Source organism: Rhinolophus hipposideros, assembly GCF_964194185.1.
Source record: "Rhinolophus hipposideros genome assembly, chromosome: 1".
Lineage (NCBI taxonomy): Eukaryota > Metazoa > Chordata > Mammalia > Chiroptera > Rhinolophidae > Rhinolophus > Rhinolophus hipposideros.
In genome coordinates, this window is record NC_138047.1 from 18088551 (window position 1) to 18116466 (window position 27916).

Genomic DNA, 27916 nt, shown 5'->3' on the forward strand with positions numbered 1-27916 from the left:
ATAGCACAGGAAAGTATTTCAAGTATTGTGTATTTGCCCAACCCCTGCTTCTACACTAGACTAAACACTATAGCTAAAATGAGAACTCCAAGAAGAATGCATGTGGTAACCTCCAGTAACTGACAGCAAAGGAGAACGCAGTGTTTTGAGAACTGTCCCACAGTTCTTCAGACATCAGCTATTCTAATTGGAGGAAGGCTGAGATTCTTAAAGATTCTTGTACTTTGTAAACCCTTATGGTACGTGGATTTGTTTCAGGGGTCTGTGAAGACCCTGGAAATAATAGCCAAGCTATGTGGATGTAAGGTATTTTCCTGGAGAAGGCTTACAGATTTCATCATATATTCAAAGGCATTCATGACCCACTAAAGATGGAGAATCACCACTTAAAAAAATAAATCCTTAAGAAAAAGGGTTCCATATTAGTGACATGACAATGAATTTTTTCAGAAGGAAATAGTATACACCGGGGGTGCCAAAAAATGTACACAAGTGCACACTTTGGTCAATGTTGCTCAAGCAGTAGTTCACCATAATCAGAAGAGTCTGGACGCTCATGGTAACCACTTTGAGCACCTCTTGTAATTGCAGAAGTCAAACATGACTTGTATTCATCTTTTGTTATTGGTATATATTGAGTATTACAAGTTTAATACAGTTTTCCTTTCTTAAAATGTCTATACATTTTTTTGGTACCCTCCGTATATTTCAGGGAAATATAAAAAATGACTTCAAGATCTAAGATTATAAGGTACCTTGTTTGTCTTACTTGAATTGATAGTTTTCCTTGGGCTAGAGTTAACAAGAGTTGACTGACCTTTACTAATATCAAAACATTTTTACATACATATGAATTTTCAGGGCGAAAATCCTTTCTTATAAAAATATTACATTTCTTCAAATTCCTGCTTTATCATTTTACCAAGACAATTAACAAAATTATAAGTCTAGAAACAAAAGGTTCACGTTTTGTAAAACTAAACTATTTAGGAGAAATTTAAAGTATTATTTTGAGGTATAACCATGACATGTTAAAATTAAAAATCCTTTTTAGTTTTTCTTGTATTTTCTGGAATCCAAATCCCTTTGGATAGGGTCACACTCAAATGTATGTCAGACTAAATTCTAGACTGAAGGTGGTTATAGAGATATAGGTGAAATATCAATTAGACGACTGACACTCCAAGAATAGACCTTCATTTGTAGCAGAAGATAAGGAATGGAATGTACATGTATTAATGTAGAAAGCTGAAATAAAATATTTAGGGTTGGGATACATCCCGTTAGCTGACTTTAAACCACTTGGATAAGAGGATGCTGACTTAAGTGCCACCTCTGAAATGCCAACTCAGGCGCAGACTATGTAGTATAAAAGTGATACAACACATACGGCATTTGGTAAACGTTACTGCACAGTCCGCGGTACTGTAGGACCTGGGTCTCAGTGTAATCAACTCCTCTCTCTCAACTTAAAGTGAAAAGTTAAATAAAATGGTATATTACCACATGTCCTCTTCGACTGAACTCCTGAAGATGAGTCTTATATTTCCTAGCACACCCGAACGTAGGTGTGTTGAACACATTATCATGTGGAGATTTTTATCTATTCCAAGGATTTCTCTACTCCATTGTGTGCCCATCATCTGCTTCAGACAACTTAGTATACTATATGCCAAAGATCTGCTGTAAGTCTGTGTGAATGTGTGGGACACTGAGTTGCCATGTAAACAAACTTGTAACTTTACTTTCGTCTGTAAAGAATGCAGTTTGCCTCAAATGTAAGGTTACAATTGGTCCACTAAATATTTCATGGAAGAATAACTATAGTTCCCCAAAGATGACAAAAGGAAGAGTTATATTGTTTAAAATCCAGGGAGTAAATCTAGAAAGCTAAAAGATTGGAAGACTTGCCTGACTGGTCACATTTTTACCGAGATCCTGCCAAACAGACTTCCTGGCCCAGTTTTGGGAGGATAGGGCAAACATAGTATTTAGCCTAATATCGTCAAGAACACTTTTTTTTGTTTTTTAAAGCAATGGGCGGTACTCCTGCAAATATCAGTAGAAAGAACTCTTCGAACTTTCCCTAGAAAGAACTAGGGAATCATTACAACATAAATAACGTTGACAGCTAGTTGTACAATTCATCTCCCAACTTCAAGACAGGATTTAGTTAAAATAAAACACCTTTTTAAGCCACATAAACTTCTTTAAAACCATCACTAAAACAGTTTTCTAGCCTTTACATCATCTTCTTATCTCTCTCTAGTCAATTATAACATCTAACTTTACTTTTTGGCTGCTATAACTTTTAGACCGTTCCTTTCATCTTTTTTCCCTTTCGGAATAGACAATACTTATGGAATCTCTTTTCAAATAGTTTCACTGTAATTTCAATCTTCTCTCCCTCATTCTACTTAAACTGTTTCTTCCACATTCTTCATACAACCTATTTTCTAGTGTGGATGAAAAAGGGGCCACATACTAAACCTAACAAGCTCAGGGGAGGCTGGCATGGCAGGCCTTAAAAACTCAGAGACCGAAAGTAATCACATAGGATGGTCTGAACATAAAAATTCCTCAAAGTGGGTCATGGCAGGTAGTCACATCCTGGGCCTGTAGCTTCCTTGAGAAAGGTCAATTTTTACCTTAAGTGAGCCTGTCTATTGTTTTTTTGCATCTAAGATAACATACACTTGGAATGTCAGAGTAATCCCTTTTCTGGATTCCTCAGGGCACAATTTACCCACCGGAGCTTGAGACCACAGAACCCCTCATTGTTATCTTGTTCCCCAAAAACTATCTCTATGTGCTGTAAATGTTTATTAACTATCCTGTACCCATCAATGTAAAGAAGTATGTGTCTCTCTGATTTATTTTTTACCCAATCCTAGAGATTTCCCCATATTGCTTTCTCCCACCCCTTTAATCTACCACCAATGGTAACCCTCCCTATGTCTCCTCCACTGATTCTAATGTATAAAATAAGCTGCAAAACTGCCATTCTCCAGAGCATTTTCTTAATGTGTTGTGATTTTGCTTCCTGGCAATTGTTGTCAGTTAGGCTCAAATAAACTCATTAAACTTCTCCACAGGTTTGGAGGTTTCTTACATCAACACTAGATATTTGATTATTTTTCCAATTCTCTACAAGAAGATCATATTCAAATATTTTCAGGCCCATTTCATGTGTATCTTCCTTTAACCAAGAATACAGTGCACACGTACATCATGAAAGCTCCTCCTTTAATAACTTATTAGGTTCAAGAAATTTAAGTTCAAGATTATTGTTGAAATAATGTTAAAATGTGAAAACGTACTCATTCCAAATCTGTAGTGTAAAGACCATAAACTAACTAAAAATGTGTGTGTGTGTGTGTGGGGGGGGGGGTTGGGGGAGTATTTTGTTTGTAAACTCTTGTTGTAGTATCTAGATTCAATAGCAAAAAAATAACAGAAATGATATTTTCACTTTTGAAATTGTCTTAATAATTGCCTTGCCCCCCCTTTTCATTAAGGAAAAGAACAAATGTTTTGTTCCTTTAATCCTTCTACAACATGAAACAAAGACAGCATGAGTGCATTCTCAGTTTACATCTAAGAGGGGATCATTGATTAGGTGAATGAACCTAAGAATGGAATCCTGCCAGACGGAAGCCTGGATCCTTGTCCTAAATTTTCCACTTAAGAGCTCAGTAACCTTGGACAAGATCCCTCCATACCCACCATCAATGTCCTCATTCATGAAATGGCATAACTCTATTTCCTCCCCCTTCCTCACTAAGTAGTTGCAAGGATCAAGCAAAGTAAATCAATAGGAAGTTAAACACTGAGACACTGTATAAGCAAAAGCTATAATTACTACTTGCTGGTGGTACAACTTAACAGGATGAATAAAATAAATGCAAGATAAAAAATGTTTTACAGCATTATTCACAACAGCCAAGAGTGGAAGCAGCCCCAGTGTCCATCAGCAGATGAGTGGATAAAGAAATTATGGTATCTCTACACGATAGAATCTTATTCAGTCTTTAAAAAGAAGGGAATTCTGTCACATGCTACAACAGGGATGAGCTCTGATGACATTATGCTTAGTAAAAAGGATAAATACTGTATGATTTCATTTATATGGGGTACCCAGAGTAGTCAAAATCATGGAAACAAAAAGTAGAATGGTGGCTGCCAGGGGCTGGGGAGGAGGGGAAAATGGAGAGTTGGTCAATACATATACAGTTTCAATTTTGTAGGATGAAAAAGTTCTACAGATCTATCACTCGACAATGTGAACATAGTTAACACTACTGAGCTGTACACTTAAAAGTGGTGGAGGGTGAAAAAAATATATATCAGTATGATTAGTGTTACTAGGTCAACTGGAATTGAGATTTAAACAAAATTAAACCAAAATAATAGCCTTAGTTGAATGCTTCTGTTAGAAATTGATCTTGTTAACCTTAGAAAAGCACACTACTGATTAGCACAGGCTCTGCGCCCAGAGACACTCACATATCAGTGGGGGCATCTCTAATCTCAATTGTCCTCCTTCTGGTCTTCCAGCAGTCTCCCACCCAGGCATTATGGGGATCCACCAGCTCTCTATTCCTACAGCATTTGGCTCACATGGCTGCGACTCAAACACTTACCACATTATTCTTAGTCAGTCAGCGACACACATTTCTGGCATCATCGTTAGACCATGAGTTTCTTGAGGGAAAAACCACATCTAACACATCTTTGATTTCCTTTCCTTTAGCCCTCAGCTCCACAGTACAATACCGCTCATCAAATGTTTGCTAACTGAATGAATTCCATTCTTTCACAGTTTTCAACATCTGTCATTTAACTGTTGGTGGGGCAAAAACTCAAGAGCAGAGAGAAGTGCACTATACTAAGCTATGTGTAAGGGATTTGTGTTGTTGCCCGTTCCTATCCGGTAAAGAAAAAGGAGGGGGAGAATCATGCATTTATAGCTGTGTTTAGAATGATACAATAACAATGTTCAGTTTCACCAATCTAAAAAAATAAAAAAACAAAAAACTTGAGCTGCAATTTTGTAATAATTCTCCCCATCCATTTATGGTTCTGAAATAGCCAGAAGTCTGTATTATGTTAACAGTCCTTAGAAGGGTTCTCACACAAGAGTGCAGTTTTAAATGGGGGCAAGCCTCAGCCTTCTAGAACTCCATTAATAAAAACCCCAAGTCCACTGTAAGGGAGCCCTGGAATAGAATATCAGGTTCTCTTTAAAACATGTAACTCCTACCCAACGGAAACTTAAGACTTATTCATAGGTAGATTGCAGAGATAAAAATAACCATAAGGAAATAAAGAATATGTAATTTTATTCCTAAAATTCTCAAGTGTTACTAAGACAGCATGTGAGAAAAGCAAGAAAGTGCATTAACTCTCTCGATAACTGAGGCAGGAATCTGGACCAGTGAGATTAAGGAGTCCAGAGCACGCCTTTACTCCCAAGGGGCAAAGTCTAGTTCAGGAGACAGGACATGTGCCTTGGTCACAGGAATGGATGGGGATGCAATCTGACCCAATGCAACGAGCTTCTGTGAAGATCAAGTGACAGAGTCACGTCAGTCATGTCCCACTCAGGTCAGGAGCCACAGTGGACATTACAGACCTGCCATGCACACTTACCACTGAGTTAGAAACAAATACCTCAGACACAATACTTATCACATGTAATGGTGTATGGTGACCATGCACAACTAAAGGAGAAATGAAAACAGTGGTTTTATAACTTCTGAGACGAACTCCCATTAGGCACTGAACTTGAGGGCAGGAGTTGTGTGTTCCAGTTGCTTGTACCGAGCCCAGTGCCCTGACTAGGAACCCTGAGTTTGACACGTGCCTGCTCATGCAAAGTATTTTCAGAACCACGATGGAACTTCACACATGATTTGTCAAAAGACCTAGCAGCCAGTCCGCAGCAGAGATGGAATCCTAATCCAGGTTTCCCTGAGTTGAGTAGTTGTGACAGAATGCACATAACCAGTGACACCTAAAGTATTTCCTATCTAACCCTTTACAGAAAACATCTGCCAACTCTTGGAGGAAGGCTGTAAGCTTAGAAGGATGAAGTCAGCATTGACAGAAATGGGAATGCAGAGAGGAAAGGGATTCAAGGAGAAAACGGGGAGCTTGATTTTAAATGGGTGGCAGAACTGAAAGTGATGCCAAAAAGGGGAAAATGTGAGAGACCAACAACAGGGAAATAGGTCATGGGCAGAGGTGCAGACAAAGTGAGAAGGGTAAGATAGTAAAGGGGAAGATGGCAGTGGCTTTAAACTCACTATGGAGGTGAAGCTCTATATTCAAAGAATAATTTACACAGAAGTCCCAACATGTAGAATGAATGGAGAGAGCTGTTGTGGCTGAATCCGGGAGAAATACAGAAATACACAGAACACACTCTGCTGGGCTCCTCTTGGCCTCTGCACGACTGCTGAGGAACTCATCAGTTTCAAAATCGATGGCATGCCTAAAGCAATAAAAGCCAGGAGGCCAGAGTCTAAACAGTGGGTTGGATAGCCTTTCATGCTTCAGTGGGGGGAACTAGAAGCAGCTGCAGAAGAGACTGAAAAGGAACAACAGGAGAAGTAGTAAAAACAGGCTTATGTCATAGTCAGCACCTGCAAGACAAAATTGACTTAGTGGAGAAAGAAAACAAAGTGAGGTTTACAGAGAAATCAAGGGAATGCTAAATAAGAGGTCAGGGGACTTGATTAGAAGGTCATCAGAGACCATCAGTAGAGACAGAAGAGTCAGGAATCAGTTTCAAGGAAGTGGGTAAGAAATTAAAGAAATGGAAGCAGAGGGTAGCAGAGGGCATCCTTGGTATAACTAAGGATGGCACTAACAGGAAGGGACAGATGGGATAGGAGGAAAGACAGGGTTGTTTATTTTAAAAGGTAAGGAGACATTTCTTCTTCCAAAGAGGTAAGAGAGGAGAAAGGTGGGTATGGCAGACTGTTCTCAGAAAATGGCTGCAACAAATCCCAGAATCTATGCCCTCGGTGGCCCCCATCCACCCTGAGTTCAGGTTTAGCCACTCCGTTTGCTTTGAGCAACAGGACATTAGCACACACGACACAAAAAGAGACTCGAATATTGCCTACTGGGGCCTATTCTCTCTTTTTATGCTTGTAACCCTGAGACCAGCATGACAGCAAGCCAGCCAGCCCACTGGGGGATGAGAGACCCCCGCAAAGGAGAATGAGGAACTCAAGCTGACAGCTGCCAGCCTGCAGACACATGCAAGAGGCCATCCCACATCACCTGGTCACCAGCTCACCTGCCAGCTGGCCAATGGTGCATGGAGGAGATTTGTAACCCAAGTAAAAATGGTGGTAACTTTAAGCCACTACACTGAGAGCAGTTTGTTCTGTGGCAAAAGCTAGCAGAGAATGAATGAGGATTTACCTGACGTAAAAGAGAGTACAGGAATCAATGCTATGGGTACGACTGCATGATCATAAGTGCTCAGATGTATTTCAAAAGGCTATAAGGCCACAAAGCTTTGCTTTTTCATTTTATATCTTACAAATTGTCTCTAATGAGCAGTAATCATGCAGTAAGTGTTGCTATTATTGTTGTTATTACCATTACTGTCAACTAACACTGGAGATGAGTGGAAGAATTACAGCACTAGTGGATATGACCGGACCTACCCAATCATACTTATGAGTAAATGTAGAAGCTAACCCAGGTCCCGGGGACTTTCACACACCTTTGATTTCTTACAGATAGAAAAAATGCAATCTAAGCTAATGTGTATTTGAACAATAAACTAATCCATGTTGCTGGAAGTTAGACATATTTAGCCAGTTTTCTAATTCTATTTGGAAGCTAATGCTATGAGCAGACAAGAATTGACAATTTTTCAATGCAAAAATGAAAGATAGCATTGAAATCAATGAAGGGAAAATCATGTTAGTTAGCCTAAAATATTTCTCTGAGAATGTCTGCCATCTTTTGTGTTTTCTGTTAGGAGATCTCTCTGCTAGAGTTTGTCTTTTACCAATTAAATGTTGTTGTTTTTGGGGGTGTTTTTTTTTTTCCCTATGAGCAGCTGTCTAGTTTAATACCTGCCACAGGTTCTTTAGATTCTCTCCAATAGTAAAACTTCTGGGTTGAAGAAAGTGTGCAATACAGGCAGCAGTATGTACTTCTCTCCGACCTCCCACAGGATTTTCTCAATCAGACCCATTTTAAAAAATATGTTTAACATTTTTTGAAATAAAAAATTCAGCTTTGGGTTGAAGGTGAATAAACACATTCATGTTTCTTCTTTCTTCAGAAAAGACTCTGAGTAATTGAATATTTCCAATTGGGTAAGATTTTCCCCATATCTCATTATGAGAAACAATTTTTTTCTAATTTATAGTATGTTTATTGATAAATATGGGAAATAAAACATGGTCAACAGCACATATGCTTCCTCCTGAAATAATACTTGTTTGAAAAACTATAAACCCACATATATAAAGAACAGAAATGAGAAGAGATCAGACAAAAATGTCTAACAGAGAAAATGACAGACGGTGGTTAATTAACTAACGGAGTAGAAAGACTGAGAATGTAAAAAGCAGGAGACTGGGGATTAATCTCTAGGACACTAATAAGACTGAAAGAAAAGACACTCCCCCCTCCCAACCAATTACCCTATAAAAGACCAACAGTCAAGAAGCTTTGCCGTGGCACTCAGAGCTTCCAGTGGGCTTTACAATGCTTTGCTCTTAATTATGAACGAACAGCCAGAAATCAAGAAAGTCTCCAATACGTAAAAATACAATCAAATTTTAAAAGTTTCAAAAACAGTGGCAGTACAGAAAACTTAAATAAAAGAGAGGTAAGAGAGAAGACATTACACCCATGGAATAAAAACAGGAAGCTATACAGAGGGATATAAGAAGAAAGCTTTTGAGTATTAGAAATTTTCAAAGATAAAAATCTCAATAAGTATGTTGGAAGATAAGTAGAAGAAAAATTCAGATAGTAGAATAAAAAGAGAGGGAGCAGTAGGGAAAGAGTGAGGAAAGAAGAAGCTCTATTCAAACGTCTGACAAACTAGAGAACCAAAAAAAGAGGGAAACACAATGGAAAAAATTATCAAAAAAATACAAAAAGAAAGTCACTTTCTAGAACCGAAGTGACTGGCCCTTCGCAATGAACATGTGTATGAGAAGCCAGGCACAATAAATAATAAGACCCACACCAAGGAAAAAGTTCAAAATATAAAAGGAAGAATACTTCTCGGTATATTGAAGAAAATTTAAAAACCACACTCAAAGACCAAATGACATCGGCAAGTATACCAACAGTGCTGGAAGCTAGAAGATGAGAAAAAAGAGTCTTTAACATTCTGAAGGAACATAATTTTCATACATGAATCCTCTACCCAGCCAAACGATTAATTAAATGTGAGGTTAGAATAAAGACATTTTCGGGTTGGCAAGATCTCAAAAAAGTAACCTTTCTCTGGAAGTTTCCATATTTTCTTGCTGCCAAGCATTTCCTTACACTGACCTTTACTTACATGACTTATTAGACCTTAGAAGCGTTTTCCTCTTTTCCACTCCCCACTTTCTACTTCACAGGCTCAACTTCAACTGTCACCACCTCCTCCAAGAGGATTTTCTGTTCCTGCCAGCAGGGTGCAGTCTTTCCCTCTGTAGCTCACACACCTCTCTCCTCCTCTAAGGTACTTCTGGTCTACCTCTACCATGCTGTGAGGCCAAATTCTTCTCCCTAAACAAACAGTAGAAGCTTTGCAAAGCAGACAAAAGATCTGCCTGTTTCTTCTTTGTGGCTCTGGCTTTGCAGTTCTTTTATTCATCAAGTGTGACTAATACAATTTCTTTAATATAGCAGACCTTCACTGATGAGAGGAGAATTGACTACAAGTTTAATGTTAACCTATTCTACAAAGAATACCACACTGGTCCTATTTGATCTCTACGCCAATCCCTTCCATATCCAGAGTCCCCATCTCAGAGTCTCTGCATATAGGGCAGAAAGGATCATCCTGGCGGAATGAGGGAGTGAAAAAAATATTCTTTCAATTAAAAAAAGATGATCAGATGAACCAGCAACTTCACTCCTAGACACACACATACAAGAAACGAAAACATGTTCACACAAAAATTTGTACACAAACGTTTATAACAGCATTATTCCTAGCAATCAAAATGTGGAAACAATCCAGTCATGCTCCAACTGATAAATAAATGAAAAGTAATATATTTCTTACAATGGAATATTATTTGGCAATAAAAAGGAATGATGTACTGATACATATTATAGCATGGATAAACACTGAAAACATTATGTCAGTGAAAGTAGCCAGTTGCAACAGACCACCTACTATATGATTCCATTTATATGGAATATCCAGAACAGACACATCTATAGAGACTGAAAGTTGAGTAGTGGTTGCCTAGGGCTGAGGGGTTCGGAAGAACAGGGAGTGACTGCTAATTTAGAACATGAGATTTCTTGGGGAGACAATGAAAAAGCTCTAAGATTTATTGTAGTGATGATTGAACAACTCTGTGAATATCCTAAAGAGCAATGAGTTGTATGTTTTCAATGAGTGAATTATATCTCAATAAAGCTGTTTTTGTTTTTTTTAAGGATCAATGTGGGAATAAATTAAATTCACATACTGCTTGTTTTTAAGGCAGAATCAAAAAGATCTGTTAAATAAGGCAAGATTTGCAAAGTATGGCAAAACTGAACAGGATCAAAGCATGTCTGGGATCAGAAAACACCAAGTGAAAACACAAGGTCATGTCAGTTGATATTTATTTGCCTCACAATTGCTACAGAATCTGTTCATTGTAAAGTTACCAGTTTGACAGCAACCATAACAAAGTGTACTGAAAAGTACTGGGTTTTATTGAAAGCACAGAGTGCCTGGTTATATAACCTTTTGTAGGTCACATAATTTCAAAAGACGGTGTCTCTAGTTTCACTACTTGTCAATCACCTTATTTCGTAGACAGTCTTAAGGCAATTAATGGATCAGGTAGTTCATAGAGATAGAGGGCCAGGCGTGAAAGCACTGCTGAAGTTTATTCCAGGCATTTGCACAGACCTATTGCATGTGATCTGTAGGGTGAGATAAAGCACCCAACTTAGAAAATCTTTCTGTTTGAGAGACGCTATGATGATTATAAAATAAATGTATAAAACTTTTGCTCCTTTCAAAATGAATGCGCAAAGTGTTTTAAACTGTCTAAAATTAAATGAAAAATTCATGTATTTTTAAACTTCAAGGCTTCCTTTGGAAGTAGGTCCTAAAAAGGCATGATGGTATAAAGCCATGGTGGAGGGGAAGAGATCAAACTAACCTTATGAATGAGCCATCTACAATCCTGCTTTGCATTTCTTCTTCAAGGATATTGGAATTAGTAAACCAGATCTACCAAAGCATGATTTCAATACAAAATAAAATTAAATCCTAGTCCTTCTATCTTCTTTCAGAACATATTCACATTCTCACTTACCCTAGTATAACCCATTTGAATACATCAAAGATTTAAGACATTGACCTAATTTTAAGGAATAAAAATGGATGTAAACAAACTGTGTTCATTAAACATAGAAAACAGCCCTTCAATTACTTTTGCCTGTTTTAAATTTTCATTTTCTTTCATCTTCTACATATTTATAACTATACACTTTTTAGTCGGTATGACAAGTAACATAAACCTTACATACATAGTCTGTATGACAAGTAACATAAACCTTGGTTTCATTTACTATCAATATTTTGATATAAGCTGGATTGAAAGATATTTATAAGTTCTATGCAGCTGTGTCACTTAACTCAGGATTTACAGCAGTCCTGGACAAACAAATATGCCACTCAAACAACCAGAGACTTTGAAAGCCAAATCTACAAGACATTGGGTCATATGATGATGTGGTATGAATCCGAGAAACTGTTTAACTTTGGTATATGAAAATCACATGATTAAATTAGCACAAATAAAATACTCTTATTCTTCGAACACAAACTGTTATTTTTCTCTCTTGACTTTTCTTCGCACCTGGGTGTAAAATGTAGCATGTAGAATTCAGCTTCTAAGTTGAAAGATGTATTAGCCATACTCCAAACTTGTGGCTATTAACTTCACTAGTCATACAATCACTATGTAATTTTCTTCACCGCTGAATTTCAACTTCATAATTTTTTTTTATTGTATTAACAACATTTAACAGAAGATCTACTCTTTTATCAGAATTTTAAGTGTAGAGTACAGTATTGCTAACTAGAGGCAGGATGTTGTACAACAGATCTCTAGAACTTATTCAACTTGTGTAACTGAAACTTTGTCTATTGAAAAGCAACTCCCATTTCTTCCTCTCCCAGCCCCTGCCAACCGTCACTCTACTCTCTCCTCCTGTCAGTTTGACTACTTTGTATATCTCATGTGAGGGGGATCATACAGTGTTTGTCCTGTGATTGGCTTATTTCACTTAGCCTAATGTCCTCCGGTTTCATCCATGTTGTCACATCATAAGGTTTTAAATGATTAACTTCAGTAGAGCAGATGAACTGAATGGCAACCAGGCCACACTTTATTTTATTAGCTCCTTGCTCCTGCTATTTATGGGTTGTCTTGCAGTCAAGACTGTGTCTACACCTGGAGATGACTTCCCTGCCAGCTGAGGTAAGAACATTGTTTTCATGTACAGGAACACTGCTTTTGAAAGTCATGGCCTCCTGGCAGTTCCTCTGTAAACTACAATGGCAGCTGTGCTAGAGGTCATGAATATTACATAAGGGCTGTCCATGCTTTCAAACCAGCATCTCCAAGCCATGATTCCCATGGCAACACACAGATTTGACTCATCTCAGAGATGCAGCAGCCAGCAGAAGTATTCTAATGTTATCCTCAATTTTGTTCACAAGATCAACCTAGTACTCACTCTTCTTTCAAAGCAGTAATTTTTTTGAAAGAAAAACCAACAACCATGTCAAAATATGTTACTAAGTATCACATATACCAAGGTACCTTAAACTTGACCGACAATCTATGCTTTAGAAATAGCTTCTATTCAAATGACTGCATTGGAAAAAGAATTCAAATCATGACAATTAATGAAATGAAACACAGCCTCAGCTAAATTCTGGACTCATATATTTTGTGTCTGATTTTTAGGCCCCCCTTTTACATATATGTATTTGATTATTATGAGATGGAGAAGAAATACCCCAAGGAAAAGAACGTTTTCAATCACTACAATCTCTGTTGCTTTATCTTTGAACAGGGTAATACAATCCATTTCTTTTAATATAAGAAAATACTATTATAAAACACTTATGGAGTAATACTTGGGGGAAAGATTGTTCAAATAAACATTAAAAAAAAGTTTGTTTCTCTACGCAGAGAAATGGTTTGCTGGAAAAAAATGAAGTAAAATCATTTTGATATTAGGTGCAGCTTTTCCTCTTTGTATATTCAGAGATCCTTTTGTGTGTGTAAATAAACCATCCACCCATGGAAACAAGTTCCCTGGGTTATAAAACAACATAAAAGGCAAGACCACTCTTATATATCACATTTTCTTTTTCTACGAAGGGAAGAAAATACACTCATTTCTTATACCTCTTTTAAACCAGACAATGAAATACTGTCAGAGCCCATACGCTTTGGGAAAAACTTCTACAGGTGTCCCATCATGGATCCAGCACAACTGGCAAAGGAAGAACTTGGAAGGGAAAAAAATGATTTTACCTTTGCTTTTTCCAACTGGGCCTGTGCCTGTCGCTCTGCTTCTCTGCGCACTGCCTCCCGATCTTCCTCCAAAGAGACATCTGAATCGGATGGACGGCTGGTGTAGGAGTCTGCCGAACCCTGGAGAAGAAAATCTACATTTTAAAATAGATTCCATCTATGACGTTTGCATTGGAAAGGTTTCACTGACACCACAGTTAGCTTCCTAGATTTTGCTCTAAGTTCCTGAAAAGAAGACAAAATAATCCATTTCGTGGCAAACCATCTAGAAAAATCATGCTCTGGTTTGCAGATTATTCACTAGGATAGCTGTGCCTACCAAGTTACCATTCCTTCCCAAGCCTTAGATTCCATGTACTGTCCTTTCTGGAAGCCAGAACAAGTTCCTTCAGAATGAAAACCAGTTCTGTGGTGCAGTGCAGGGCTGAAGGGCATCGATGGGTTTCAAGGATAGAAGTATTTACAACTAGAAAGATACCACCAACAAAAACCATATAAGAAAGTCAAATGAGTTATAGGCTTGCACCCTCCAAAATGTCACTAACATGAGCTGACTCCCGCTTTCATCCGAAGCATCTTTTTGTACCTTTTTATTCACCTGATACCCTCTCCGACAAAACTGCAAGACAACAACAGCAGCCAGCTACACTCAATCTTCAAGCAACACATTTTGCAATACCTTTAACTAGATATTAACAAAACCTGTCTACAGAAAACCCCTGCCCGGAGTATCTCTTATGGCAATAAATCACGACATAGGAAAAGGAGCTCAGAAAATTACAGGACTCTCCCTGGCTCCCTCTCTTGCAATCAGGATCATATTACTAAATAAAGGAGCCGGTGCCAGCACTCCCTGCAACAACAGCAAAAGCGAAGATAAAATAACGTCTCCCCACACGGAAACCCTGGAGCTTACACAGATATCCGAATTCTTCAGCCTTCCTCCCTTGGCTCTTTTCAGAAGCCTGATCCAGGTGGCCTTCATTAGCCAGACAGCGCCTTTCTCATCCGCAGCTGCAGCCCGGGGCACAGATCGTCAGTGCGCGCTGAGCCCTGGAGAACCACCCCTGCTCCTTTCCCATCCATACTCGGGGCAATCCCCTCTTCTCGCTCCTTTTCTGCCTCTGGGGCTTTCACTCCTTACCACGGAGGACTCCAATCCAAGGGGATGCTTATTTTCCCATAGTGGGGCGTGGGGAACAAACACTCAAATGCTTTATGTTATTTTAAAAATAAAGAACACTTCAAGTGCATTCGAAGACAGGCACCAACTCGTTCTAAATTTAGGAATCTTCCTACCCTAAATATTCTCCACCCTGTTCTTGGATTGCTAAAGGAAATTAGTTGTAAGAGAACCTTAAAAAAAAAAAAAAAAAAAAAAAAACAGAGCAAAACGTATGCAGTGACATTTGCAAGTGCAAAGTTCAAGCCTTATCTTTAGAGATCTGGAAGGGGAGGGCGGAGGACGCACTCACCCGCACTGGGCATGCTCCATAGGTAGCCTTTTTACGCAGATGCTCACATCACACACACTGTTAGTCTCTGTCAAACTGCCATTTGCATCGGAAGTGTAAACAGCTGGAAAGGGTTTGGGTTCTATAGTAACAGGCACATGGTCTGTTTATCATGTTTATGTTTCAGATAAAGCATTCTCTCAAAGGCACAGCATGTAACCTTTTCGTTTAATGATCCCTTTCCATTACGCTGCTTACAGAAAGTATATCTTATGCCATAAGACAATCCTTAGATGATAAATGTGATGTATATTATTGGACAGCAAAAAATCAAATAATGCTCATCAATCATACTATCATAATACTCTTGATTGCTTGTGACTTCTCAAACAAAATGCAAGAGAGAAAATTTCCCATTTAATTAGGACATGAAAATAATCACGGCTCCTATGGATGCATTTAACCAAACTCAAAATGACTTGGAACTGCTGCTCCAACTGAGAAAATACCATTAAAAATAAAGTCACCGGAATAAATAACAGTGTGTGAATTGTTATAACAATAATTATGAAGACATTTCAAAGTCTGGTTGGTTTATTAGCTCAAGTTAAGATTCATAGAACAATTTAGTCCAAACTCTTCTTATAAATAAGGTGATTGAGGCTTGAGAAGGAAAGATAACTTAAGTTATTAATGTCCTGTATTAATGGAATTAAATTTTTAAAGTTTATTTATGAAGAAATACGCACTTCTAGGTTTCTTAAAGTACACAAAATTCTATCACACATTCCAAGCAACATTTTTGTTTGAATATGGTGGGGGAATTCTTTTGTGAAGTTTTATACAAATGAATGAAAGACATTCCGAAGAATTACTCCCTTACTTTTCCTCTCTTCCTTCCTCTCTCCCTTCCTTTTTTCTTTCATCCTTTCAACTCTGGGCTTAGACCAGTCTTCATGACATAAACGTCAGAATATACAGTAGACTAGGGGTTTCAGAAGAAAAGTAATACATGGAATACGCTGTAATTACCGTACTTTTTTTTTTTTAACTTTTATTTATTTTAAGTGTGTTTTTCCAGGACCCATCAGCTCCAAGTCGAGTAGTTGTTTCAATCTGGTTGTGGAGGGTGCAGCTCACAGTGGTGGGGATCGAACCGGCAACCTTGCTGTTAAGTGAACCATGCTCTAACCAACTGAACTAACCGGCTTCCCCCGTAATTACGGTATTATTACATAAATTAATAAAAAGATTACTTATACTGTGCTGAAGTGAAAGCAAAATGCATGGGGGATACAAAATGCATTGCAATGTTTGGTTCAAGCAAAGTTCTCAAGGGGTATATGAGCCTTTCTACACGGACACACAACAGCGGGCATTCCTCATCTTCCCAGAGGGTTTCCCATGGCAGGACTAGCACAGTAGAAAATTACCAGGAAGCACAATTTACCCCATAAAAGGCCTCAGACCCCACTGTCACAGTGCTGGCATTTTAGACCCAATCACCCAGCCAAAGGTTCAGGTCATACCTCGGTGACAATACAAAGTTCCTGTCACTAAGATCCCCATAAGGAGAGGAAGAGTATTAACACACACACACACACACACACACAAATGACAACTGTATGTGATTTGTTCCCTTTTAAACAAAATAAGTTTTAAAAATTATTTTGCTAATAATCAGATGTAGTTTTTAATTGCAGTCATTTTGAGACCTGTTTCCAGGCTTAAATAATTAAGCAGTTAAAAAACAACAAGAAAAAAACCTCTACACTGACTTTTGGCAACGATCTTTTGAATAACTGCAACAAAATATTAACCTTCAACTATTTTTACAATATGAGATATGACTATGAACTGATGCTTAGTGTAGCTTATAGAAGGAGCCATATTACTTTTACACCTTGTATCTGTAACTGTACATACTTGCAAAATATGTTTCATCGGATAAGTTAAATGTACTATTGTAGAAAGAGAGAGACACAAACAAGGTCACCTTATATCCTCCCACCAAAGATAGCTACTATCAAACAGTAGCATGTTTTAGCCTCCAGTGTTCTTGCAGTTTTGAAAGTCACACTCTCAACACATGCATTATAATTAAGCTCCTTCCTTCTGGGAGTGTGGATTTACGCAGCTTTTTATCTACTCTTCAATTTCTATCATCTTCCACTTATATGGTAAGTATTTGAACAAAAGCATCACCTTTTTCCTTTAGCACATTTTTTTTCCTTTTATATTTAGAAAGTTTGCTTTTTTGATGTTGTACTCTACCATTTCACAGTCATTTATAGTATTTCCGGGATCAGTTATCTTAAGCTTTCTTGTTTTTTTCTCTTTTAAAGCCTAAAGGATGAGAGTCATAACCTTATTCAGAAGTGGCATCTTTGATCCCAAAGTGGTCATCTATTTCTGTAAGAAACTTCCATATGAAGCATAAAGCAATACGCTTGGGCAAAAACAATTTCTCCTAGTATCCTAAGGCTACCAAATTCTAGATAAAGCAATGCCCCATCCCAAATCCTCAAGACTTCAAATGACCTCCTCATGGATAGGACTATGTTAAGCCGATGGCAAATTGGACTTCAATCGTTTCCTCCTGACCTGCCAGGGTATAGACATACAACCCACTGCCATACTAATCATGCCCACATTTTTAAAATAAAGCAAAATGGGATAGAGTTCTGAGGCGAAGGACCAAGGAGAAAGGATCTGTCTCTTACATTATCTTCTTGTGTTGGCTTGGGATGATAGCTCTTTCACTTCTCATATTGTCATGTCTTTTCACAGTTTAGAAGAATTAACTTTTTTTTCTGTGAAAAGACCTGGATCTAAGAAAATGAATTGCTACCACACCCCCTGCTTGCATTGTTGATTTCTTCAAAAACAAAACCATAAATTGTTTGCTGATAATGTGTGTTCCTGACTCTAAAAATGCAAACATGGCATAGGCTATTGAGATGGAATAATTTTCATTACTATCGTATACTTTAGTTTGCAAATGTCACGTAATTCCTATTCAAATCCATCCAGCAATGAAAAATCAAACATGATTGGGCTACCATTTGGCTTTATGTCAAAATACGAACAGCCGTAAAGATAATCGATCTATGTAAGTTCATCCCTTTTATGATTATGTAAAAGCTAAAATGTTAGCTTCGATTTTCTCAAGAGCATAGGAAAATTTATAAACTGAATGTGATTATAGTATGTACTGATGAAGACATTAAATTTTACCAAAAAATAAACCCTCCAAAGCAAAAACATATATTTAGAACTGTAAGTGCTACAACTGGAAGTTAAATGCTGGGAATGATTGTGAAAAAGGATGAAAGCTTTCTTCCTATCACGGAGCTTGACATTCTGGTGAAGAACATTTTTTATTTTTTTTAAGAAAAAGCTATTGAAAAATAATTAGAGACTGAGATAAAAGAATGATGAGAAAAAATAAAGCAGGCTGAGATAAAAGAGCAATGGTAGGAAGTGCTAGTTTAGTTAGGACTTAGGACAATGAAATGATACTCTGAAATGATATTTAAGCTGAAACTCAAAGGATAAAGAAAACAATTAGCCCTGGGATGTATTGAGAGAAGAGACACCTAGGCAGAGGGAACGGCATATGCTAAGGCCCTGAGGACAAGGAATGCCTAGCAGTCTGAGGAACTAAGAAGAGGACAGGGTAGCTAGCATGCCACTTTTTCAGGAGTATTTATTCAAGATCTCTCCCCTCTGCTACTTTTCTCACTTTACAGGTAGACAGACATGCAAGCACGCCTAAAGTACAGATTCTGGGAATCCTTTTTGTTCATATGACACCACCTCACAGCAAAGCTCCCTACACATATTTGATTTTCTTAATTAGAAGTGGCATTTAAGTTGTCAGTAAATTCTACTATATTGGAACAATCATGTCTTCTGAGATTTCAACAGAGTTCTCTCATTTCCTTCTGACTGCAGCACTATCTCTTAAAGGTAAAGTCCGATCATTTTTGAGATTGTTCTGTATTATGTTAACAATGAAGGCAATCCATTTATTAAGATTAGACGATGTATCTGTACGATAAGCATCGCTAATTTTTAATGAATGCTTACACTGTGCTAAGCACAGTGCTAATTCACAAGCATTGCATAACTTAATCTGTAATTATCTTCATTTTTACTGATGCAAAAACTTAGGCATAGAGAAGTTAAGTTACCTGATTGAGGTTACAAAGCTAATCATCGTTAGAGGTAGGAGTTAACTTTTAGCAATCTGAATTCAAGTTCCATGCATACATGAGTTCATAAAAATAAAAGCTACAATATGCAACATATCCCTACGTGTAACTGATGCTTCTATTAATCAAAAACATCTCTTTCTGTCTGCCAGGCACAGGTACAGCCATTTCTAATGGTCATAAATATCATGATGACTTCCAAGTTCATAGCTATGTCTTTGCTAAATTGGCTCTCTCTCTCTCTCACACACACACACACACACACACACACACACACACACATTACCATCCCAAAAGGCACAATGATTCTTCAAATTCTCACATTTTATCTTCCCAAAAGGCACAAGGAGGGTCCAATGAAACACACATCATTTCTAATTTATCAATGTAATGCTGTTTTATGGAAAGGATTCAAGGAGTTGGCTGCTACCCTGAAATTTCCCTCACTTTAAAGTAGCTCAAAGTGTAAAGCATTCTTTTCACTACTTATCTACAAGGGAAAGTAGATACGTAGAATAGAAAAACAATGGAAGTCAAGAAACCAGCTATTTAAATTTTTCTCTCTTTCCTGAAAATGAACATAACTTGGCAAACAGGCCTTCAGCAGCCTCTCTGGCAGCTAATCTTGCCTGAAACTGGCTGGAATTCAAGCGTCTTCTGAGTAACCTTTCAGTTCAATAGGAACAGTTGCTCGTTTTCAGCATTGAAGCTGAAGTTATTAAAAGGTACAAATGGTAGGTCTACAGCTCAGAGGTGTGACTAACAAATCGTTAAGAGTAATGCATTAAATACATTTCCCTTAGGGGTACATAAATAAGGGGCAAACCTTTAAATCAGATACTAGTTAGAAGGGGTCATATTAAACATGTTTTAAGAGCATTTATTTTGGAGTTAGATTGTATTTTGAATCCTGGCTTAGTTTTTAAAGAATTAGGTAGCTTTGTTCTCCTCTATGGAATGTGAATGTATAATGATGTCTGTCTTACAGAGCTGCTGTAAGAATTAAGTGAGCCCATGCATGCAAAGAAAGCAATGTTTCCTCTTGTGATCAATGGATGATGATGTTAAAAAACAATAATTTCCAGGTTGGAAATAGTGATGCAGACAAGATGGCCTCAGGGTTTTTTTGAAAATTAATTTGGGGAAGGTATTCTATAATGTTGTAAAGATTTTGTTGGGTATCCGATGGACATGCGTCCTATTTGGGAGACCACCTCAGGGATACTGTGGATACCTGATCATGGCATTGTACACCAGAAGCTAAACATTAATGAATGCCAACTATAATTTTATATATATAATGTGATGGTTCAGTGTGAGGTCGGAGGGATAGTGGATGGGGGGAGGGGGGTTCACAGTATGAGGGATATAAATGATGAACGTCTAAGTATTACCTTGTTTTGTACACCTGAAACTAATAAATAAATTAATTAATTAAAATAAAAAATAAAAAAATAAAAAAATAGTGATGCAGAAATAATTAAGAGAAAGCTTAGAAGAGAAACAAATGAGATAACATGTAGCTACTTCAAATGAATGCAAGTCTTTAGGAAGAGGTAGATTTAATTGCTAGGTGTTAGAATTCATTTGTCTCTAAAGTCCATTAATTCTTCTTGCTAATTTACCAGCTCTATCAAAAAATGACATGGGAATTTAAAAATATATATATAGACATTTCTGTACTTCTCAACTTTTGAATTCTGTTTGGGATCGAGGTCCAGAAATCTTTATTTTTCTAAAAACTCCCCTGTCAGATTTGAGAATCACGGCATAGAATATGAAATAGAGGGATCAAGATTATTTTGCCCATAGGGAAATTATATTGACCCCCCCATGATTTAAAGAAATGTCTAAGAATTCTCACAGCTTCACATTTGTCACAAAGTGGCTGACTGTATGTCCCTCTGTCTTCTGCTGCAATTACTCTAGCGTTGGAAATGAGATGCAAGGATTCCACATTCTGACAATTTCTATAGTTAGTAAAAATTAAGGTTTCTCAAGTTAAATCTACTTTTGAGCATCAGATTCCCACCTGCATAATAACTGATGTTTCTGCTAAATTGTCTCCTTTCCCTAAGTGCTTGGCGTTGTCAGGGTCCCTTTACAAGGAGCTGTTTGACGAATAGCACGGTGAGGAACTATATGAGGTATCACTGCCTTGATATACAAATGGAAAATAAAGTGAGACTTTACAGTTTTATCTTGTAAAATCTTTTTATAGCAGCCAAGGAACAGACATTTAGACATTGTTCTTATGACGTTTAGTAATCAAAATTGTTTGAAAATCAAGTTTCACAGGACAAAAAAGAGTAATGTATTAAAAAGTTCACCAAATTATTTCTTAGAGTGAGGGTGTGATGGCTGTTTATACTTTGTAGAAGAGCCTCTGTCCGATATTTGCAAAATTTGACAATCAAAAAGAACCATTTTGAAAAAAGTTAAAATTAGAGGGCCAATTTCAATACTATTTTGAGTTTGGATTTCAAGAAGAGGATAAATACTTTTCCTTCATAATTACAGTACAGTATTGTGTATGGGGAGAGGGGAGTTTTTCAGGCCTTTAATATATTTACAGATGGCGATAGATGACACGAATTTCTTATTCTAATATAATTTCTTATTTAAAAAACACTTTAAGTTATGAGGATGGAAATGAGTAGGCAAGAAGCAGAAAAATAGTGCCTGGGAGGTTAGACTTTCTCAAAATGTTGCTAAAAAATTAAATTCAATGAGGGAAAAGAGTGAATAAATAGTATGTAGGAAATTTTTGGTAGAGGATTTCCTGGTGTGTATAGATACTGCCAGAAACTGTGTAGACACCACCACCTTACTACCTTTAGTCTTTCTACTGAATCATCCCAATCAGCATACACATGCTATATTTCTCTCTGCCTAGAGAAGGTTCTTTTCTCTATCAAGGGAAGGTTTTCTAACTGATTCCATTTTCTCTGCCAGCTCCTAACCTATTTCTTTTCTACTCTTTGCAAAAAAAAATGTCTAAAAGAAGTTGCCTCTACTCACTCCAATTCTTCCCTTCCAGTTCTCTCTTAAACCTACTGTCTTCCACCACTCCACCAAAACTGCCTGAGGTCGTCGATAATATATGGCAAAATCCAGTCAGTGTTCATCCTATCTAACCTACCAGTAGCATTTAGCATGGCGATTTAATAGCACTCCCTGTCCTTTATTCACTTTCTCAACTTGGTTTCCAAGAAACCATTCATTCTTGGTCTTTCTCATACCTGTTGGCAGCTCCTTGTAAGTCTTGTTTACTTGTACCTCCTCTTCCACTCATCTCCTACACCCTCCTTCACACACACAAACCCCTTCTTTCGGCTCCAACCTCACAGGCACCAGGAATGCTCTCTCAGATTTCCACACTACTACCCATCACTTCCTTCAAGTCTTTGCTCAAACATCACCTCTCAATGAGGCCTTCTGTGACCATCCTATTTAAAAGGCTAACCTCCACTGCCTGCTTAGTACCCTTAATCTTACTTATCCTGTTCTACTATTTTTAATAGTGCTTTTGCCTTCTAATATGCAATATAATTTACTTATTATGTTTATTGTTTAGTGTCTGTCTCTCTCCAATAGGATGTAACATCCATGAGGGCAGAGATTGTTTTCTATTTCATTCACTCATTCATCCCAATGCCTAGAACAGTGCCTGGCACAGAATACATGCTCTGTAAACACTTGTTGAATGGATGAATGAATGAATGAATGAATGAAAAAGGATTACCAGAGAGAGTGCCTAGTCTCGTTTACATCCTGTTATCTTGAAGATCTTCCACTATCCAGGGTCCTCCTTAGCATTCCTAAACATTTCTAAATGTCCTTAAACATTCCTAGACATGCTTATGTCTCTTCCTTATTAAAAAACACTGGCAGCTATCTGACTGACCCATAGTGAGTGGCCAACACTTTCTATAGTGAATAAAAGAAACAAACAAAGACTTTAGCCTGAAGATATACTTGGTGTTTTATCATAAACTTTAGTAAATACCAAATTCATTAACTTAGTGTAAATGTCAACTACGTAGGTGAGCTGATTAAATAAACATGTTCCATAACAAACAAGCCACTCAAACAATAATCACTATACTTCACGTTTATATAGCATCCATCTTCCAAGACATTTGAGAGATTTCATATTTTGAAAATATGATTAATACTTATTTTCTGTGAAGCTTCTTTTCTTATTAATTCCACTTTTTCATTCCAGGGACTCAAAGTTCCAATCCTAAAGCTGCTAATGACTCATTGTGTAGCCACAGAAAAGTCATGTAAATATTCTCCAGGCTAATTTCTCCCTCTGTAAAATGAGCATGCTAAATCAAATCTACTAGAAGGAATATTCTTGAAAAGTTTCTTACACACGATTGAAAATACATTGTAAATATGACATATTGTGTGACTGTTTAATTACTGACTGTTACTTCTCATTCACTACCCCATTCCTATGGGGATAGAGTTCGAATTCATAGCAGAAAGAGTGACTATTCTTACTTCTAGTAAGACAGAATGTTTAAAAAATCCAGCCAGCACGGGAGAAAGATATTTTTTAAAGCAATTTTGGGTAATATATTTAAAAGGAATGAAACTGACTAACTGGTCTAGTAGAAAACTCTGGAACTTCTTAGTGGGCTCTTTATGACTAAATAAAAGTCACTTCAAAAGATGACATGTCTAGCTGCTAGACTTTCCTCCAGTGGCTGAACAATTGAACAATAAATCTTGGCTCCTACTCTCCAGAGCGAATTCTCCACAGTGTCAATGAATAGTCAATCCACAGATATTAAAGGATAGTCATCATATGTGTTCTGCAGGGAACCACACATCTGTGAGAAGGGATATGACTTCAGTCCTTAAAGATTTGACTCTCAAAAGTTTTCTTTGCACATACTTGATAAGAAAAACTGCAAGAGATCAATAGATATAGACAAAGGTTATGAATAAAATTAAAAAAAAATCAATTAGTCACAAGCATCTAGAAAATGTGTTCAGCCTCACTAAACACAATACCATTTCCCTCACTAAAGGGTACTCTTTGTAAAGTACCAACTCCCAATGTTGTGAGGATACATTAAAACTGATGCTTTCAGATGTTGTTGATAGCTTCAGATAGTTGTTGACTTTCATACAACTCTTTGGGAAAAGAATGTTCTTTTCATTTGTATCTAGATATGTATCTAGACTAATACATCTCTAGACTAATGATTTAGCTATCTTAAAATTCTCAAATTACAGCTTATACACTTAGTCAATTATTACACAACCTTGATAGTTACAAATACTAAAGAGCATTACAGGCAAATATTTATGATCATATTTCGTTAAAAAAATACAAAACCTGAATCATTTCTATAAATACATATACTCATGTATGTAAAAATAGTAGTACACAAAAATAACACAAGAGATAAGGTTGGATTGCTTTCTCATTTTTTTTAAATTTCAAGGCTAATTTTAATTTTTTTCTGTAACGTTATCATTTTCGTAAATAGAAGTAAAAAGCTCTTTCATATTGCAACTGAGATGTTTAACAAAATACCCTGAAAATATTTTTGATTTTGCCAAAAAGAGGATTTTCAGATACATGTTTTCTCTGATTGGTTGCTCTAATCTTGATAGGTTTTTTCATTTGCTTGTTTGGTTGGTTGGTTGGTTTTTGTTTGTTTGTTTGATTGCTTGCTTTTTTTGCATGCGAAGAAGGGAGGCAAGCTCTGAATCTCTTTATGCACATCTAAAAAATAAAATAAATGCTGATGCAGAAATTATATCAGGTAGGAAATAATTAAAATAAAAGTACTTATCCATGAAATGTTAACATTTTAAAGTATTACATTTCTCTGTAGAAAACGTATCAGGATGATTACTTTAAATATCCACTGATATGACTGTTTAAATAATTTTTTGGTACTAGGTTAGATACTTAAGCAGGCCAAATGACTCAGTACTTTGGTAGTAAATTATTAATATACTGCTCTAAAAGTCTAACCTTCTAGAAAGATCTGACTTTGGTTCAGAGAGATTTAATATAAAAAATAGGCTACACGATGAGGGATTTGGCTGGAAAAGTGCCAGTGGCATGGAGCACTTAGTAATAAAGCTCCGCAAAGTACCCTACTGACCTAAAATAGTTACTGCATCCCTTTAAGCAGCTAACCTACCTTCAGGAGGTGATTTAAGACAACCTGGTTCGTACCAATCGATGTTTAGAAATAGGCCACAAATTTTGGATTGTTTAGCTGGAAAACTGCTATTGGTTGTAATAATAATATTAATGTTAGAACATCCAGACACTGTTGAGAGTGTTTAACAAAACACTGGACATATATAGTTGGTAAAAAGCAATTCATATACTATTTCCTCTCACAGATAAGATTTTTTTATTGCAAATATTCAATACATGGTGCCATAGACTGAAAGTTTGTGTCCCCCTGAAATTTATATCTTGAATCCTAAACCTCAATGTGATGGTATTTGGAAATGGGACCTTTGGGAGGTGATTAGGTCATGAAGGTGGAGCCCTCATGAATGGAATCAGTGTTATTAAAGAGACCCCAGATTGCTTTCTAGATCTCCTTCCGCCATTTGAGGACACAGAGAAAAGACTGTCACCTATGAATCAGAGAGCACCAAATCTTTCAGGGTCTTGATCTTGGACATCCCGGCCTCTAGAAATGTGAGAAATATTTTTTCTTGTTTATAAGCCACTCAGTCTATGGTATTTTGTTATAGCAGCCCATATGGACTAAGACATGAGGAAATGTATGTGCTATTTTAAGTTTAAAAGTATACTGAACTTCAGTGACGATGGAACTTCCAAGCAGGGCAAAAATGGCTTGACAGTTTGGTAAAGATTAGAAAAGGCCTGGTGTTTGCTGTTGGCAAACGCCTGTTGACCCTTTCGCTATGGCCTCATGACTACTCTTTCACAGCCTGGTAGAGAATGCATATGATATACACCTCATGTTTCTACTGTTAAAAGAGACACCAGACTTGGACACTCCAAACCAAAGATATACACCTACTAGGTCTTCCACTTCACTTAAATGACTAAATATTATTATGCTTCTCTCCCCTTCTCCAACATATACCTACATGAGAATGTGAGGTCTACATTGAGGTCAGGAAGTTTTTCTCACTTCTATATCCCCAATGCCAGTGCTCATCTGGGAAGAAGACATGACTGGGTTTACAGTCTAGTGAGAGTCACAGAGAATAGAGAAGTAATAACACCGAAATTTACTTTCTGACCATTTTGGCAAAGGAAAAACACAGGGTGCTATGAGAGAAGGTAGCAGGGAGACTACCAAGAGGCTTCCAAAAGGAAAAGGATATTGAAGCTGGGTTTTGAAGTTGATGGGCAACACGTTACAGAAAGAGGTAAGGTACCAATGTTCCAAGGCAGAAGGACCAACTTGAAGAGGAGAATAATTGTAGTGCGTTTAAGGAGCTAGACCTCATTGAGCAAGAGGAAGGCTTTTGAGATAACTCAGCTGGGATGCCTCTTGCACTCAGTACTTCAGGTATACATTGATGCAAAGGGAATTAAGTTATGGTAACACCATTAATTCCTTAACTTCTTCTGGATGAACAAATGCAATCAGTTTGAATGGCTCCTCAGCATCTTCATTAAGTTTCCATCCAACCCTTTTTTCAACAAGTACCTTCCATGAGCCAGGCACTGAAAGTTCAAGAACAAATAGGACACATTCCCTGTCCTCAAGTAGTTTACAGTTCCTGGATGGACTACCAACTGATATTTTAAAATTTCAAAACTTAACAGCCATACATTTTACTACATAAAATTGAGAATCATAAATAAAAGATCAGTAACAAAACTGGAAAAAATACTAATGATAAAGGGTTGGTTTCCTTCATATATTCATACATCTTAGACATGAACAGGAAAAAGATCAAATCCCACAGAAAAAGAGGCAAAGGAAAAAAAAAAGGAAGAGATATGCACAGAAAGAGAAATGGTTTTAAGCATACAGAAAATGCCCAACTTTAGTTAGGATGCTAAAATGGGCAAAAACAAAGAAAATACTAGTGTTTACATTGGATATATAAGAATTTTCATAATGACATTACTTGTGTTAACAGATGACTCTAAGTAACAACAAGGGGACTGGTTAATTAAATTAAGTTGCATCCCTATGATGACATAACACTCAGACATTACCATTAACAAGACAGGGATTTGTGTACATCTAGCTATATGTGGTAACATGGAACGACCTCCAAGATATGTTCTACAGGTAAAAAAAAAAGAAAAATAATGTTGTATAAACATTATTTTAAGAATGCACACATGTATTATTTAGGTTATCTCAAGAATATTTAAATGACTGCACATTAAAATAACCTAGAGAAAAATCTCTGTGCCTGAGCCATATCCCAGACCAATTCAACCACAAACTCTGAAGGACCAGGTCAGGCATCAGTCTTTTCTTTTTGGAGCTCTTCA

At 37.1% G+C, this 27916-nt stretch overlaps 1 protein-coding gene across 12 annotated transcripts in view; it reads right to left on the reverse strand.

The window, feature by feature from the left end:
- The window catches only part of CACNB2 (calcium voltage-gated channel auxiliary subunit beta 2), a 332881-nt gene that overhangs the window by 98744 nt on the left and 206221 nt on the right, over window positions 1-27916 (reverse strand). For 10 of the 12 annotated variants that reach the window (XM_081053388.1, XM_081053383.1, XM_081053392.1 and 7 more), the window contains one exon: window positions 13764-13883. In XM_081053388.1, the coding sequence (XP_080909514.1) occupies window positions 13764-13883 (120 nt within the window). Of the gene's footprint in view, window positions 1-13763; window positions 13884-14679; window positions 14839-27916 lie in introns of those variants that run through there. The other 2 variants (XM_081053393.1, XM_081053389.1) reach the window with 1 other exon arrangement.